Genomic DNA, 13756 nt, shown 5'->3' with positions numbered 1-13756 from the left:
CTGTCTCCTTCAGGTCAGGGGATCTTGTTCTTTATGCTCCCTTCTAAATGCTGCTTCCACCCTTGGTCCCCTTTCCAGCCCCACCTAGGCGTTCTTTTTTTTTTTTTTTTTTTGAGAGTTTATTTATTCATTTGACACAGAGAGAGCATGTGCAGGGGGAGTGGCAGGCAGAGGGAGAGGCAGACTCCCCACCTAGCGGAGAGCCTGAGCGGCATGACCCCAGCGGAAGGCAGATGCTTAACCAACTGACCCCCCTAGGGGCTCCCCCCCACCCCCTTAGGCATTCTTCATGCATGGTCTCATGGTTGTCAATACCATCTGTCTACCACTGACTCTTGGATCTGTTTCCCCTGAGTTCAGGGCCATGTGATTGCTGGATAACTGAGTCTGAAAATTTCTCAGAGCACTTCAAGTTCAAGGAGTTCAAACTCAATCCAGAGTTCCACTCCCGTATCTGAAATTCTGTATCTCAATTGGTTCTACTGCCACCATTCACCAGATCATCCAAACTGGAAACCAATAATGAAGGCAGGGGTTCTCAACCCTAGGACTGTGGATATTTGGGGCTGGATCATTCTTTGTTGTGAGGAGACTGTCCTGTTTGTCCCACTCATTGTAGATGTTCAGCAGCAGGACTGGCCTCTATCCACTGTGTGTCAATAGTAACCCACCAGCTGTGACAACTAAGAAATGTCTCTAGACATTGCCAGATACCTGGGAGGGAGGGTGTCAAACTGTCCCAGGGTTTTTTTTTTTTTTTTTTTTTTTTTTTTTAACTGTCTCAGGGTTAAGAAACACTGGTCCAATGCATGGGTCTAGGAGTCACAAATCCATGTGTAACCTTGCATGAGTTAGCTACCTCCCTGAGGCTTGGCTGGTTTTCTCTGTAAGGTGGAAACAGTTCTCGTCTCATAGGTGGAGCTTACATAGCTCATGTAGATGAAGTGTATGGTCTGTCCCCTATGGGACATTGGGTGAGAGGAGCAAAGACTCCTCTCTGTCCTCACATTGAAATGCTGAGGCCTCTCAGTTTTATATTCATTTTTAAAAGTTATTTATTTATTTATTTATTTATTTATTTATTTATTTATTTATTTATTCATGAGAGACACAGAGACATAGGAAGAGGAAGAAACAGACTTCCTGTGGGGAGCCTGATATGGGACTTGATCCCAGGACCCTGGGATCACAATCTGAGCCAAAGGCAGATGCTCAACCACTGAGCCACCCAGGTGCCCCTTTCAGTTTTTTTTTTTTTAAAGATTTTATTTATTTATTCATGAGAGATACAGAGAGAGAGAGAGAGAAGCAGAGACACAACAGGCAGAGGGAGAATCAGGCTCCATGCAGGGAGCCCGATCTGGGACTCGATCCCGGGTCTCCAGGATCATACCCTGGGCCAAAGGCAGGTGCCAAACTGCTGAGCCACCCAGGGATCCCCTTCCTCTCAGTTTTATATTCCAAGTATGTCTTTCTTGTCTACCCACTCTTCTCCATTTGCAATAGATTGAATGTTTACATCCTGCCCAAATTCATATGTTGCCATCTAACCCCCAGCGTGATGGTATTAGGAGAATGAGAAGGTCCGAGGGCAGAGCCCCTTCCACCACGTGAGGACACAGAAGATGGCTTTTAGCAACTAGGACGTCGGCTCTCACCACACTGAGTCTAACCTTGGACTTCCAGCTTCCGGAACTGAGAGAAACACACGTTCTTGTTGAAGCCACCTGGTCTACAGTACTCTGTGACAGTGGTCCAAATGGACCAGGACACCATTCCTACCCAGATTATTGACACTGCTCTGCATCTGGTTCTCGTAGCTTCTGTACAGCCTCGTTCCCCTCGGATCCACACTTCCCACGGCACACCAGGCCTTCGCGGTCCGGAGGCGCCCACCTCCGCAGCCGCATCTCTTGCCCCTCCTGGCCTTGAATTTCTAGTCTAGCCGCGTTGAAACGTGTGGCATTCCTTTTATACCATGCAGTTTCCTGCCCCCATGTACTCACACCGATTCTTCTGCCTGGCATAACCTCCCACACTCTGCAGATGCTTTTATTTTCAAGGTTCACTTGAATTTCACCTACTCCAAAAAGTTACACCTGGAGCCTCCTTCCCCCTGCTGGGCTCCGTGGTCAGAGCTTTCCTCGGTCAGAGCTGTCTCCTTGCCCTGTATTTTTGTTTCTGTATCTGTCTCTGCTGGGCTGCATGGGGAAGACATTGTGTCTTTTCATCTCTACATACATAACGTCTAGCTTATACCCTGACACACAGGGGGTGCTCAGCAAATATATGAGTGAATGAATGGCTACAGCACATATTACCTTCTATGTTAGGTTTAGAGCCATGTTTATGAGATGGTTATAAAATAGTCTGTAAATCTACTCTCTCTGGCTCAGAGGCAGGGCTTCCTCAGCCAGGGCCTGTGGCAGGCCCCAGCACTGACCGGTAACACTTGCATAAATGTGAGGTTGACTAATGACGCGGGGAGCGGCAACATAACAGATATCTGCTTACAACAGCACCGGGTGGCTGTTCTGAGAGTCAGAGGCACTTTCTTCACCTTTTCCATCTGGGGCCTTTCAAGTATGGCCCTTTCTGGCCGTGCACTCTTCTTATAACTCCTCACTCACCTCCATTTGGTGCACTGGAGTTTCTGCAGCTGGCTCACCGGCCCTTGGGACACAAATACGAAAGCAGTCCTAGGACTATGTGCAGGACCTGTTGGAGGTCCACTTGCTACTACTGTTCTTCAGGCCAGCATCCCTTAGAGGAGTGCACCAGGAGGTCAGGCCTACCTCTTCCCAGTGTCTGTCACAGCTGGGGCAGTGTGTTTAGACTCTCCTTACTAGGCCTGGGGAAGGAAGCCCAGGCTGGCCACCAAGAGCTTAGAGGTGCTTGGCCAATCTTACTCTCCTTCCTCCTCCAAAAACAATAAGGCTTTGTTTGTTAGGCCTGAGGTTATGGGCTTGGCCTTGGGGTCCTGAAAACCTGCTAAATCCCTTCTCCAGCTCTAGCCTTTGAGCCTCAGAGTGCTCCTCTGTCAGGTGTGTTGGGGGCGGGGCGCGGAGGAGTGGACAGACCACTCTGGGCCCTCCCTCCCAGTTTTCAGGGTGCTGCCTGCCTGTGCAAGGGGCTAGAGCCGGCCTGCCCGCCTGCGGGGGGCCGGCAGGGGACCCCGGGAAGCCCTCGGGCAGAGCGCTCCCCCAGCCGGAGGTCCGGCCAGAAAGGGCCGTGCGGCGAGGCGGGAAAGCTCCGTGGCCCCCGAACGCCGCCCGCCCCGGACACCGGGCTCTCGGGGGCAGGGGTCGGCTGGGTCCCGCGGGCGGGGCGGGAGGGACGGAGTCAGGAAATTCCCGGGAAATGCCTTCCCATTCCGGCGTTCCCTGCCCCCGTTCCTTGGGCGCTGACTCCTCGGACCCCAGGAGCGGGGACGTGAAACGCTGTCCCGGTGTGCTCTCGTCCCCTCTCCAGCCCCGGCCGCCGGGGGCTCGCGGCGCGTGGGGGTCCAGCGGGGCCGGCGCCCCCGAGTCCGCCGCCTGCCCGCGGGCGGGGCGCGGTCGGGCCCCCGGCGGCGGCTGGGGCTCGGGGCGCGCTGCCGCTCGGTCGCAGAGCTCGGCGCGGCGTCCCCCGCTCGGGTCCCGTTCGGCTTAAGCTGGTGTCACATGAGCGGCGGGGGAGTGGGAGCCCGGGCGGGGGCGGGGGCGGGGGCGGGGGCGAGCGCCGCGGGGAGGGGGCCGCCCGGTCCACCTATATGGCCGCGGCCCGCCTGACGGATGCCAGGAATTCCCAATGAAAGGCGGTGGGGGGAAGTTTGGGCAAGTCGGCCTGGCCAATGGAGAGCCTCGGGAGGCTCCCCCCGCCCCGCCGCCCCCGCCCGCCCCGGCTCCCGCAGCGCGAGGGTGTCCGCCCCGCTCACTGTGCGTGGAGCTCAGTCCCGGGCAGGCGGTCCGCGAGCTCCGGCCGCCAGCAGCTCCGCGAGCAGCGCCGCCGCGGAACCGGCGCCGGGAGCCAGGCCGGCCACGCCCGCGCAGCCCAGCCCAGCCCAGCCCGGCCCGGCCCGCCCGGCCCCCTCCCCACGCCGCCGCCGCCGCCGCCGCCGCCCGGAGAGAAGGTGGAGGAAGAAATCCAGCTCGTAGCACGCGCGCACCATCATGGACCATTATGATTCCCAGCAAACCAACGACTACATGCAGCCCGAAGAGGACTGGGATCGGGACCTGCTCCTGGACCCGGCCTGGGAGAAGCAGCAGAGAAAGGTCAGCAGCCCCCGCCCCGGCCCCCCGCAGCCCCCCGCAGCCCCCCGCAGCCTCCCGCAGCCCCCCGGCCCGGCCAGCGCCGCCCGCCTCGCTCCCGGCTCCGGGCTCCGGGCTCCGGGCTCCGCACGGGTTCCCGGCGCGCACGGGCGGGGGCGGGGGCGGGGGCGGGGGATGCGCGGCCGCCGCGCGGTGGGGTGTTGGGTTACAGGCGCGGGCGGAAGGGGGCGAGCCCTGTTCCCGGAGCCCGCGAACGCCGAGCGCGAGCGCGAGCGCGGGGAGGTGGGGCGGCCGGCGGGCAGGTCGCCCTGGGTCCGCGGCTCCGGCCACCCGGCTGCGGCCGCGCCGTCCCCGCGTGGGCCGCGTGGGGGGCGGTGCTGGGGCGGCTGGGCCGAGCCGCCGGCGAGGCGGCTGCTCGCTCGGGATCGCCCCCTGCCTGGCCGCCTCTCCGTGTGGCGTGCGGCGGCAGCGCGCTTCCTGGGCCGCCCTGGGCTCGGGACCTGCGGGGACAGGCTGCAGGCTGCGCGGGACCTGCACCTTCCAGCCCCAGCCGGGGGCCGGGGCGCGGGGGGGGGGCACGGGGACGGGCCGCCGCCTCCAGGTCGGCCTGGAGGTGGACCTGCTGGAGTGCGGCTGGGGCCGCGAAACCAGGGGCATCAGCCGGTCCCCAGCCGGTCCCCAGCCGGTCCCCAGCCGGTCCCCAGCCGGCCCTGTGGAGGCGGGGTCAGGACGGCAAACCGTTTTATTGCTTAACTCAGCTGCGGGCTTGCCTCTGCGTCCTGCCTCTCCGACACCCGCTTATTCCTGGGAGAAGGCGATTTGGGGGCAACTTGATCTGAGTTGCAGGGCTCCAGGACAAGAGGTTGTTCCCTGGGATACTTGGGGTCAGTCGTTGGGGTTCCCCAACGAACCCCTGCCTGGCCACCGTCCGCAGGCGTCCCAGACGCGGTGTGCAGGGCGCGCACCTCGTCACGGGGGCTGCGCTCGGAGCTGGCGGTGGGACCCGGGCACAGTGGCCGGTGGCAGGAAGAGGTCAGAAACCACTCCAGTGGGGGAGGAGGGGAGGGCGCCCCAACCCTGCCTCTGCTTCCTGCCTGCGCTGTGAGCTCTTGCCCCAGGCGGCCACGTACCCTGCACACCCTCCTCTCCCCCCGCTCCTCCGCTGTCCGCTCCCATCCGGTCCCTCCTCATTTCATCCCCCCCCCCACCCCCGGCTGATCTGGGAATGGGGGGGGGGGGGCAGGATGGCGCGTCCCTTTGGATAGTGCGGTTAGGGCTGGGCTTGAGGGAGAACGCTCATGTCCAAAAATGGTAACATTCATTCCCTTTTTTAAACTTAAAAGGGGGGGAGTTTAGGGAGCCGACTGAAGTTTTTTTTCCAGCCAAAGGCATCCTGTATTAGCTCACTCAGGAATCCTAAGCCCTGAATCGGCGCCCTTTTACTCACTTCATCAGACAAGCAGAGGTAATTTAAAACACACGCACAAAGGGCTTCCTCAAAGCGGGGGGGACCTGTGACCCAGGCCCTATAGGGCAATGGCAGGAGGGGAGCTGACTTGCAGTGTGGCAGTTACTTAAACATCCCTCCTCCTCTTCCTGTTGCCCCCCTCCTCCCTATGGGGGGGATGCTGGGGGAGAGGCTGTGACAGTCCCTCACTCACCAGGCTTATTTCCTGGGACAATTGGGCTGTTGGTGGAGCTGAGAATGGAGTGGGTAATTTGGAGATTTCTCATGTGGGCAAGGCAGGGTCGCCTTTTTAAAATTTCAGGGTGAGGCCTTTTTCAGATGAGATTTTAAGTTGGATAGGAGGGGGTGGGATTAGGGCGGTGAATGTCTTGGGATCTTCCATGGGGAAGAGAGGAGACATCCCTGTTTACAGAGCACCTATTGTATGCCTACTTGGGGCAGGAGTGAACAGGACTGGGGGATAAAGTTCCTGGAAGGGCAGAAACTCTTGTCTCCCCAGTGTTGGTCACGTCACGTCACTGGACCTGCTCATAGTATTCCATATTATCAAATGAATGAATGAATACATTAAATATAGTTGGGGAGAAAAATTATATTGCCTCTTTCTCTGTGTATACACACATAGATGCATAAAACTCTGCGGGGTGGTGGTGGGTGTGTTCCAGGCTTCTGCACAGCCAGGTGGGAACAGGGTCATCTGCAAGATCTGGTTATCTAAGGAGCAAACTCAACAGTTGCAAGAGCTGGCATTGGCTAATGTGAGCCTGGCACACCTGATGTGGAGGAGATGAGGGGCAGAGGGGGAAGTAACCAGCCCCGAATCCCAAATGGTGCATGGGTGGGGTGGGGGGAGGCTGGAATGCAGCCGTATTAGGGGCAGGGAACTTTCCCTCACTTGTCCCTGGGAGGTGAGGAAGGCAGGAAAGTTGAGCTTGGCATCCAGAGCCTTCATGGATCTCTGGACCAAGGGGAGCCAAAGTCTGCTTTGGCAGGGCTTGATGGAGGAGGTGGGGGCGTGGCACAAGCTCTGGGCCTGACTGAAAATCCAAGTTTTTTTTTTTTTTTTTCCTGCTGTTAATTCTGTTACCTTGCATGGACCATAGCGTCTGAAAGAAAATTTCACCTAGTTCTCAGTGGGGTGGTGGGGATCAGACCTAAAGTTACTTGTTGCCTTTTTTTTTTTTTAACTGACTTATTTATTTGAGAGAGAGTGAGAGCACACAAGCACAAGTGGGAGGGACAGAGGGCGAGGGGGAGAGAATCCCAGGCAGACTCCATGCTGAGCGCGGAGCCTGAACCAGGGCTTGATCTCGTGATGCTGAGATCACCACCTGAGCCAAAACCACGAGTTGGATGCTTAACCGACTGTGCCACCCAGGCGCCCCAACTTGTTGCTTTTGACTGCTTCCCTGCTGACCGTGGGAGGTGAGGGATGAGGGGGATGAGAGCGGACGAGTGGACAGAGGAGGCTGGCCATTTCGGATGGAGGCAGGAGGGTGAGTGTCGGTGGCTGGGTGGGAGGACACTGCGGTGGGATACGAAGGCCTCCGGGGGGAGGCAGAGGGCCCTGTTTTTAGCTGTAGTGCAGTCACAACAGTTTGAGAGACTTCGGGCAAGTCGTTTCATTTCTCTGGGCTTTAATTAGATCACTCGACAAATGCTTTCCGAGCACCTACGCTGGCAGGCCCAGGCCCAGTCCCGAGCGCTGAGGCTGGAGGGCTGAGTGCCGCAGACAGGTGCTTCCGCTGCTCCCTCCTCCGTTCCGGGCTGCATTCCTGGCCTGCCCTGCCCATCCCGCGGGGCTCTTCCAGGCAGCGGTGAAATGATGTGGTAGGAAGTACTTCCTTGGCGACTGGTTAGGCCTCTGCAGATGCAGGTCGACGTCTGTGTGGACCGGAGGCATGACTCAAGAACCTGCAGCGTTTGGCTGTGGCTTGTCCCTTCTTCAAGGGATGCTGTGGGCTGGACTCCGACCCAGAATGCGGTGGCTTAGGGAGTTTGCGGGCCTTCACAATCTTCCGGACTTGCCTCAGGCTGAGCTCCAGTGCTGCCTTTTCGAAGGGAGGCCTGAACACCCATCTTCTCAGGATGACGATAGCCCTCCGTTTATTCCGTCACGTGCGTCTCCTGCACACCCTCGTGTGTGTGCCCGCTGGGGCCCAAGCCAGCCGGGGAGAGCAGGGACTCTGAGTAGCAGCACCCTGACTCTACAATTTCAGGCTTGCGACCTGGGGCAAGTTACTGTAACTTCTCAGCTTCCGATTCCTTCTTTAGAAAAAGGAGCTAATACCCCCACCTGCTGGGTTGATGAAGATTTGGAGAATGGTAGTTTTCAGCTATTACATTCTATTCTCGCTTCTTACTTGAATCATGGAGGCTCAGGTTTAACAGATCTCACAGATGCCAGCCCCGGTGGTTTTTGTTTTTGTTTTTTTTCATAGAAGACCTTAGTCAATATTTGTTGAGCTGATGGTATTGAAATCGGCATTCACCTGGCAGGTGAATAAAGGTGGTTGTAAATAGGCCCAGGTCCTGAGTCTGCACCCACATCATGCCAGGTCACAGGAAGATGGGTCACCTTGTTTATACTCCCTGCTGGATGCAGGACCATTGCAGGAGCTGGCCAAGGCCGCCGGTGTGTGGGGGGGAGCAGCGGCGGGGGTGGGGTGGGGGGGCGGAGACCTACCAGGGAGGGGTTTACTGGGGGAGGACCAGGACATCCACCTGCCATGAAGGTTAGGGCTGCAAAAACCAGAGCGATGCCTTGTGGAAGTAAAACGTGCAGGAGGAGAGAATGGACTCTCGTTCCGGCCCTCCTACCCTTCACTGTTCTGTGCTCCTGCCTGCTTCACCTCATGCCGGTGGCGTGGGCGCAGGGCCCAGCCTCTTCTGTTCTCTGCTGAATGCCTGGTGGCTAGCACAGGGCAAGTCCTGTTGTAGGTGGTCAAGAAGTAACGCTGAATAATTGGATAAATAACATCATGCATGGCTCCCAACTCCGGGATGGGTGGTGGGGACAGGGATGGAATGCTTTACATTCCAGACAAACCACCCATCCTGGGGCTGTATCCTGGCTCCAGCCTCTGCAGATAGATGTGCTCTGGGCACACGGCGTTCAAATCTTCACCTCTCCACCGACTTCTTACGTGATCTTCAGTGAGTCACTTACTTGCTCTGTGCCTGATGATGCCAATGGGGAAATGAGGAAATTAATCATTCCTGCCTGATAATAGTTGAGTGGAGGTTTAAACCAAGTAATGTGTGTAGGGAATTTAGCATAGCACCTGACACTGAGGGCTCAATAAATAAATGTTAACTCTTTTGAGGTGCCAGGATTTCTGTGGCCTTTCCCCATGTTCTTGGAGATAAGGTGGAGTATATAAACACGTCTTAGAGTGAGCCAACATCTCGTTGGCTAGGAGGATATGGAGTTGTGTTCTCCTTGATCTTGGACCCTGAAGTAAACTCTGGCTCGTTCTGTGTCACTTGACTTTTTTGATAGCTCAGCCCCCTCACTGCAGAATGGTGTCGAATCCCTTGTCTACCCTTTACCTACCTCCTGGGTATCCTGCATGAAGAGATGAATGTGAAGTGCTCAAAAGCTTTGTCACTTGGTTATGGTACAGCTAAAATGACCTCAAAGTACGGATTTCTTCAAGGGGATACAGCCTGGAATGTCTTCAGGTCCCACTGTCAAGTAGCTGAGGGCATTCTTTGGGCCCTGCCCACGCCTCCTGGTGACCCGCCAGCCCTGCCTTGCTCTAGGACTGGTCACAGCTGCTTCCTCTTCCAAACCTGTCTCATACGGGTGCTCTGAGGACACGTGCCCCATGGTTTGGCAAAATGATCAACAAAACCTGAAGGAGAGGTGGACAGGGGGCCTTGGAGCGTCAGGGCTGCGGGGCTGCCTCTGGCTGCCATCTAGGCTGCTCTAGCACAGATGCAGGAAGGCCTGGAGTTCACTGAACACCCAGTTGTCCAGTTTTGAGGCATGATGAGCTCTTGAGGGGCTTTTGGTCACTGGAGATGGGCTTGTCGAAGTCATAGGCTCGCAGGCTCCTGCAGGGTCGGTGGTCACCAGCCTTTTCAAAAGGAAAAGGAGGAAAGTCATTTCCTGAAGCTGGCTTCTTGAGGAGGATCTGCTAAGGCTGTGCTCAGTTGAGTTGGGGGTGCGGGTGGGGGGAGGCTTGGACCCCTGGGCCCCTCTTACAGGCAGGGCTGAGGGTGAGGAGGTCAAACCAAATGGGCATCCTGTAGTTTGTTGTTTGTGGTCGGGATTTGGAACTCTCTTTTCCTTCTCCAGGAAGGCCTGGGGCTGGGCACCTGGCCAGTGGCCACAAACCGTAAGCCTGGCTTGAGGACTTGTCGCACAAGACCTGGTGCCTCCTGTGGTTCTGGAACCAGGGTGGGGCAGCCCAAGCCTGAGACATGAGATCTGCTACTGTGTGTCTCAAGAGAAGAGTCCGTGTTTCTCTGTCCTCTACCTTCTAGTCCCTTCTTAGTGTAAGAACTTCAACAATTTCTCCCGGTGGAGCCCATCAGTGAGCATTGTACCCTAGATGCTCCACCCACCTAGGGTCTTGCAAATCATGGTTTAGGTGGAGGGGGAACCAGGAAGATAGAAAAGTCACACGAGGCAGTGCCAAAAATGGCCAGAGGTGTGGTGTTGGCTGCTGTAGGGCAGGAGCCAGCACTGCTGCCTGCAAGGGTGGAGAAGGGGAGGAGCTGATGGCATTTGAGCTGCATCTTGGAGGATAGGCAGGATTTGAAGATTCTGCTGGGAAGGCGATGTGTGTGTGTGTTATAAGGGAGGGCAGGACAGGAAGGAGCAAGGAGAAGTGTGGAAGGGCAGACTGGAGGGCAACAAAGTGTAAGCTGCTGCCGGCCGGGGACACCCCCTCCCATTGTTCTTGCTCCCAGAGCTGACCTCTCACCTTTCTGAGAGGCCAGGCTGTGTGTACAGCTCACAGGTGGGGCTTTTGAGCCCCACGCCTGTGCAGGTGTTGTTGGGACCATCCCCACCAGTGAACCCCGCCTGAACTGCCCTCACCTGTAGCCCACACAAGCTTTTCCTAGGACAGGGTATGCAGCCAACCAGCCGCGGTCTCAGGCAGCTTCCCCACCAGCCCTGCTTTTCCCCCATGAGAGTTTTGCGCAGTGGCAGTATCGTAGCCACTGAGGTTTATCTCAGGCGCAATTATTGCTGATTGAAAACTTTTCCCCTGTGAGTATGCTCAGTGGGCACACATCTCTGCAAGGGCCTGGGGAGCTGGGCTCACCGGAGAGGTCCCAGAACCCACCAGCTGGTTTGGACCGTGTAATCTGCAGCTTCGCAGGAGGTCATGGCTCGGGGGCCACGGGCAGAGGAAACCACTGTTCTGGCCACATGGGGTCAGCCTGCCGGACTCCTGATTCAGGCCCAAGGTTCTGCCTCATTGTTGGGGCACTAGTGTCCTGCTAAGTCAGCATGAATTGCCCAACCTGGCCCTGTTGGAGGCAAGGGGCTTTGGGAGTGGTGGGCACAGGAGACCCAGCAAATCAGGGCTTAGAGCCATCCTGAAAGCCCACCTTCCTCTTTTTTTTTTTTTTAAATAGATTTAATTTTTTAGTAATCTCTATACCCAACATGTGGCTTGAACTCACGACTCTGAGTTCAGGACTCACATGCTCCATTGATTGAGCCAGCCAGGCGTTCCTACTTCCTCTTAACACCTCAAGGTTTCTCCCTGGGTCCCAGTCTAGGCATTAAGTTCAAGTTCCCAGAAACCTTCCTTCTCAGTGGGTAGGGGATACATTTTTACAGAGAGGGCTGGTCAGGTGCTCTCTTCTCTGCCTTGCCTGCCGTAGCCCTTGCTCCCATGTCCTGGAGCTGGGGACTATCTGGCGATTCTCAACATGCTGGGTACCTCGAGTCTGGTATGGTGATGCATAGGCCCCAAAGCCACGCGGGCAACTGTCATGACACCAACTTGCTGCTTTTGTGTGCCCAATTCAGCCCTTCCAGACAAATAAGCAAAAATAATGGCAGTCCCCAACAGCCTGGGCACAGTCATCTTCCCAAAGCCAAGCCGGGAGCAGAACTGTACTTAAAAAACAATTCTTTTTCTCATCATATTCATAGTGGCTCACCCTTCTGAGCACAGGCTAAGTGTCAGGCACTGTGTCGGGGACTCTCTGTTACATTAGCACATCTGATCCCATGAGGTGGGCACTTTATTCCCATTTTACAGATGAGGTAGCTGGCTCAGAGCAGCTGCCTAACTTCCAAGATCACACAGCCAGTAAGAGGTGGACCTGGATCTGCAGCCAGGCAGCGTGGATCCAGTGTTTGCCTCCTCGCCACTTTGCGGCTTATGAAAGAAGTGCTTGGGACACCTGGGTGGCTCAGTGATTGAGCGTCTGCCTTCGCCTCAGGTCGTGATCCCGGGGTCCTGGGATCGAGTCCTGCATCAGGCTCCCCCTGGGGAGCCTGCATCTCTGCCTCTCTCTCTGTGTCTCTCATGAATAAATAAATAAAATCTTAAAAAGAAAGAAAAGTACTTGTGTTATCTAGGACCATTTCACTGGAGACAAACATCTATGAAACAAAAACCCAGGGATTAAAACATTCCGGAGTTAGATAGATAGTGGTGATGATGGCACAACCTTGTGAATGCACTGAAAATTATATACTAAATATACTAAAACTTGCTCAAAATATGTATACATGAAATATATGTAAAGACAGTCTAATATATGTAAATATAATATATATTATATATAATATATATTATATATATAAATGTACCAAAACCTCAAATGGGTGACTTTTATGGTATAATTCTATCTTAATTTAAAAAACCTGAGAACATGCTAAGCGATGCAGAGAAGAAAATGACAATTGCCTGTCCTCCCACCTTCGGAGCTAAGCAACCTCACAGGAGTTTCTGGTGCTCTGCCTCCTTGCTCCTCTTCCTCACTGGTGTTTACCTGTTCTCTCTTGCTCGCTGTTGAAGATCAGGGATCCAGGTTCATGGTGAGTGAGTGGGAGAGCCACAGAAGAGGAAGATAATCAAGAGGGGTGCCTTTCATCAAAAGCTTGATGATGTTACCCTGTGCTTGGAAACTGCTTAAGAATAGATCACAGATGAGCACAGGCAAGTAGAAAGAAGGCTGGGGTGGGGAAGCAGGGGGTGGCTCTCCTCATTTACCCAAGGCCAAGTCCGCCTGCATATGCACCTCTAAACCCTGTTGGTCTGGCATGCTTCCCATCTCTGCAGCCCCAGCCTTAATGGGGTGGGGGTGGAAGTGTCCACCTGGGGCAGCTTTCCCCAGGGCCTGAGCCCTGGGAAGGGGAGGGGGCTCAGGGTCCTCCCCCAGGAGGCAGCTGCCTGCTCTCAGGGTTGCCTAGCAATAGTGGGAAGAGGTGACTTAGCCCACTACAGAGGCGGGAAGAGAATGAAAAGCAGCCGGGGATGGAAATTGGGAGTAGATGCAGAGGATGCTGTTACCCTGGAAACTGACTGCTTGGTCCTTGGCTGTAATGGGCTACTTTGGGGCTGGGGTCTGTTCTTTATTGAGAGGTGATGGGGTCCTCTCCTGGCCTGGGGGGTGGGGGTCACCGAGAAACCCCTCTTGTACATGGCTTGCCTGTTAGGCATGTTCTGTCGGTGGCCTCGTTTAGCATCCATGACAGCCTTGGAAGGGACATGGGATGATTCCTCTTGACAGATGAAAACCTCAAGCTGGGAGATGGGAGTGTAAGGTGGTCAACAGCTGCAAAGTGAGAAGGGGAGGAAGGTGCTGGTGCCCTGGGTGCTTAAGGGGAACCTTTTGGTTTAAAGCATTTCCCAAGCCCAAGATCTGGGAGGTGATGTAAACATTGTCAACCTCCTGGGGACGGAAGAGAGGATGAGAGAGGGAAGGCTGGAGAGGAGTGTTTTCTGCTTTATGCAGCCAGCCACTATTTATTAAGATTGTCTTGGTTCCCCAAATAAGTAAAACGACTGATCGTTTACTATCTCATGATTGTATGGTTTGCATTACTTAAATCTGT

General features: G+C 55.6%; 1 protein-coding gene, 1 long non-coding RNA gene and 1 pseudogene across 6 annotated transcripts in view; all 3 read left to right on the top strand.

The window, feature by feature from the left end:
• Window positions 1-4062: 4062 nt before the first annotated feature.
• Window positions 4063-13756, top strand: part of ACTN1 (actinin alpha 1) — a 97340-nt gene continuing 87646 nt past the window's right edge. For 3 of the 5 annotated variants that reach the window (XR_012036824.1, XR_012036823.1, XM_072839053.1), the window contains exon 1: window positions 4063-4256. Coding sequence is in view for 3 of the 5 variants with exons in the window: in XM_072839053.1 (XP_072695154.1) it covers window positions 4152-4256 (105 nt within the window). In the remaining 2 variants the exon portion in view is untranslated. The remainder of the gene's footprint in view (window positions 4257-13756) is intronic. The other 2 variants (XM_072839056.1, XM_072839055.1) reach the window with 1 other exon arrangement.
• LOC140640152 (uncharacterized) lies at window positions 4848-12217 on the top strand. Its single transcript, XR_012036825.1, has 3 exons — window positions 4848-5285; window positions 5636-5718; window positions 11952-12217. It is a non-coding gene; the product is annotated as an uncharacterized lncRNA (long non-coding RNA).
• On the top strand, window positions 10868-10997 carry LOC140640803 (U4 spliceosomal RNA; annotated as a pseudogene).

Source organism: Canis lupus, chromosome 9 (assembly GCF_048164855.1).
Source record: "Canis lupus baileyi chromosome 9, mCanLup2.hap1, whole genome shotgun sequence".
Lineage (NCBI taxonomy): Eukaryota > Metazoa > Chordata > Mammalia > Carnivora > Canidae > Canis > Canis lupus.
Note: the sequence above shows the minus strand (reverse complement) of the source record. Positions and strands in the feature narration are given on the sequence as shown.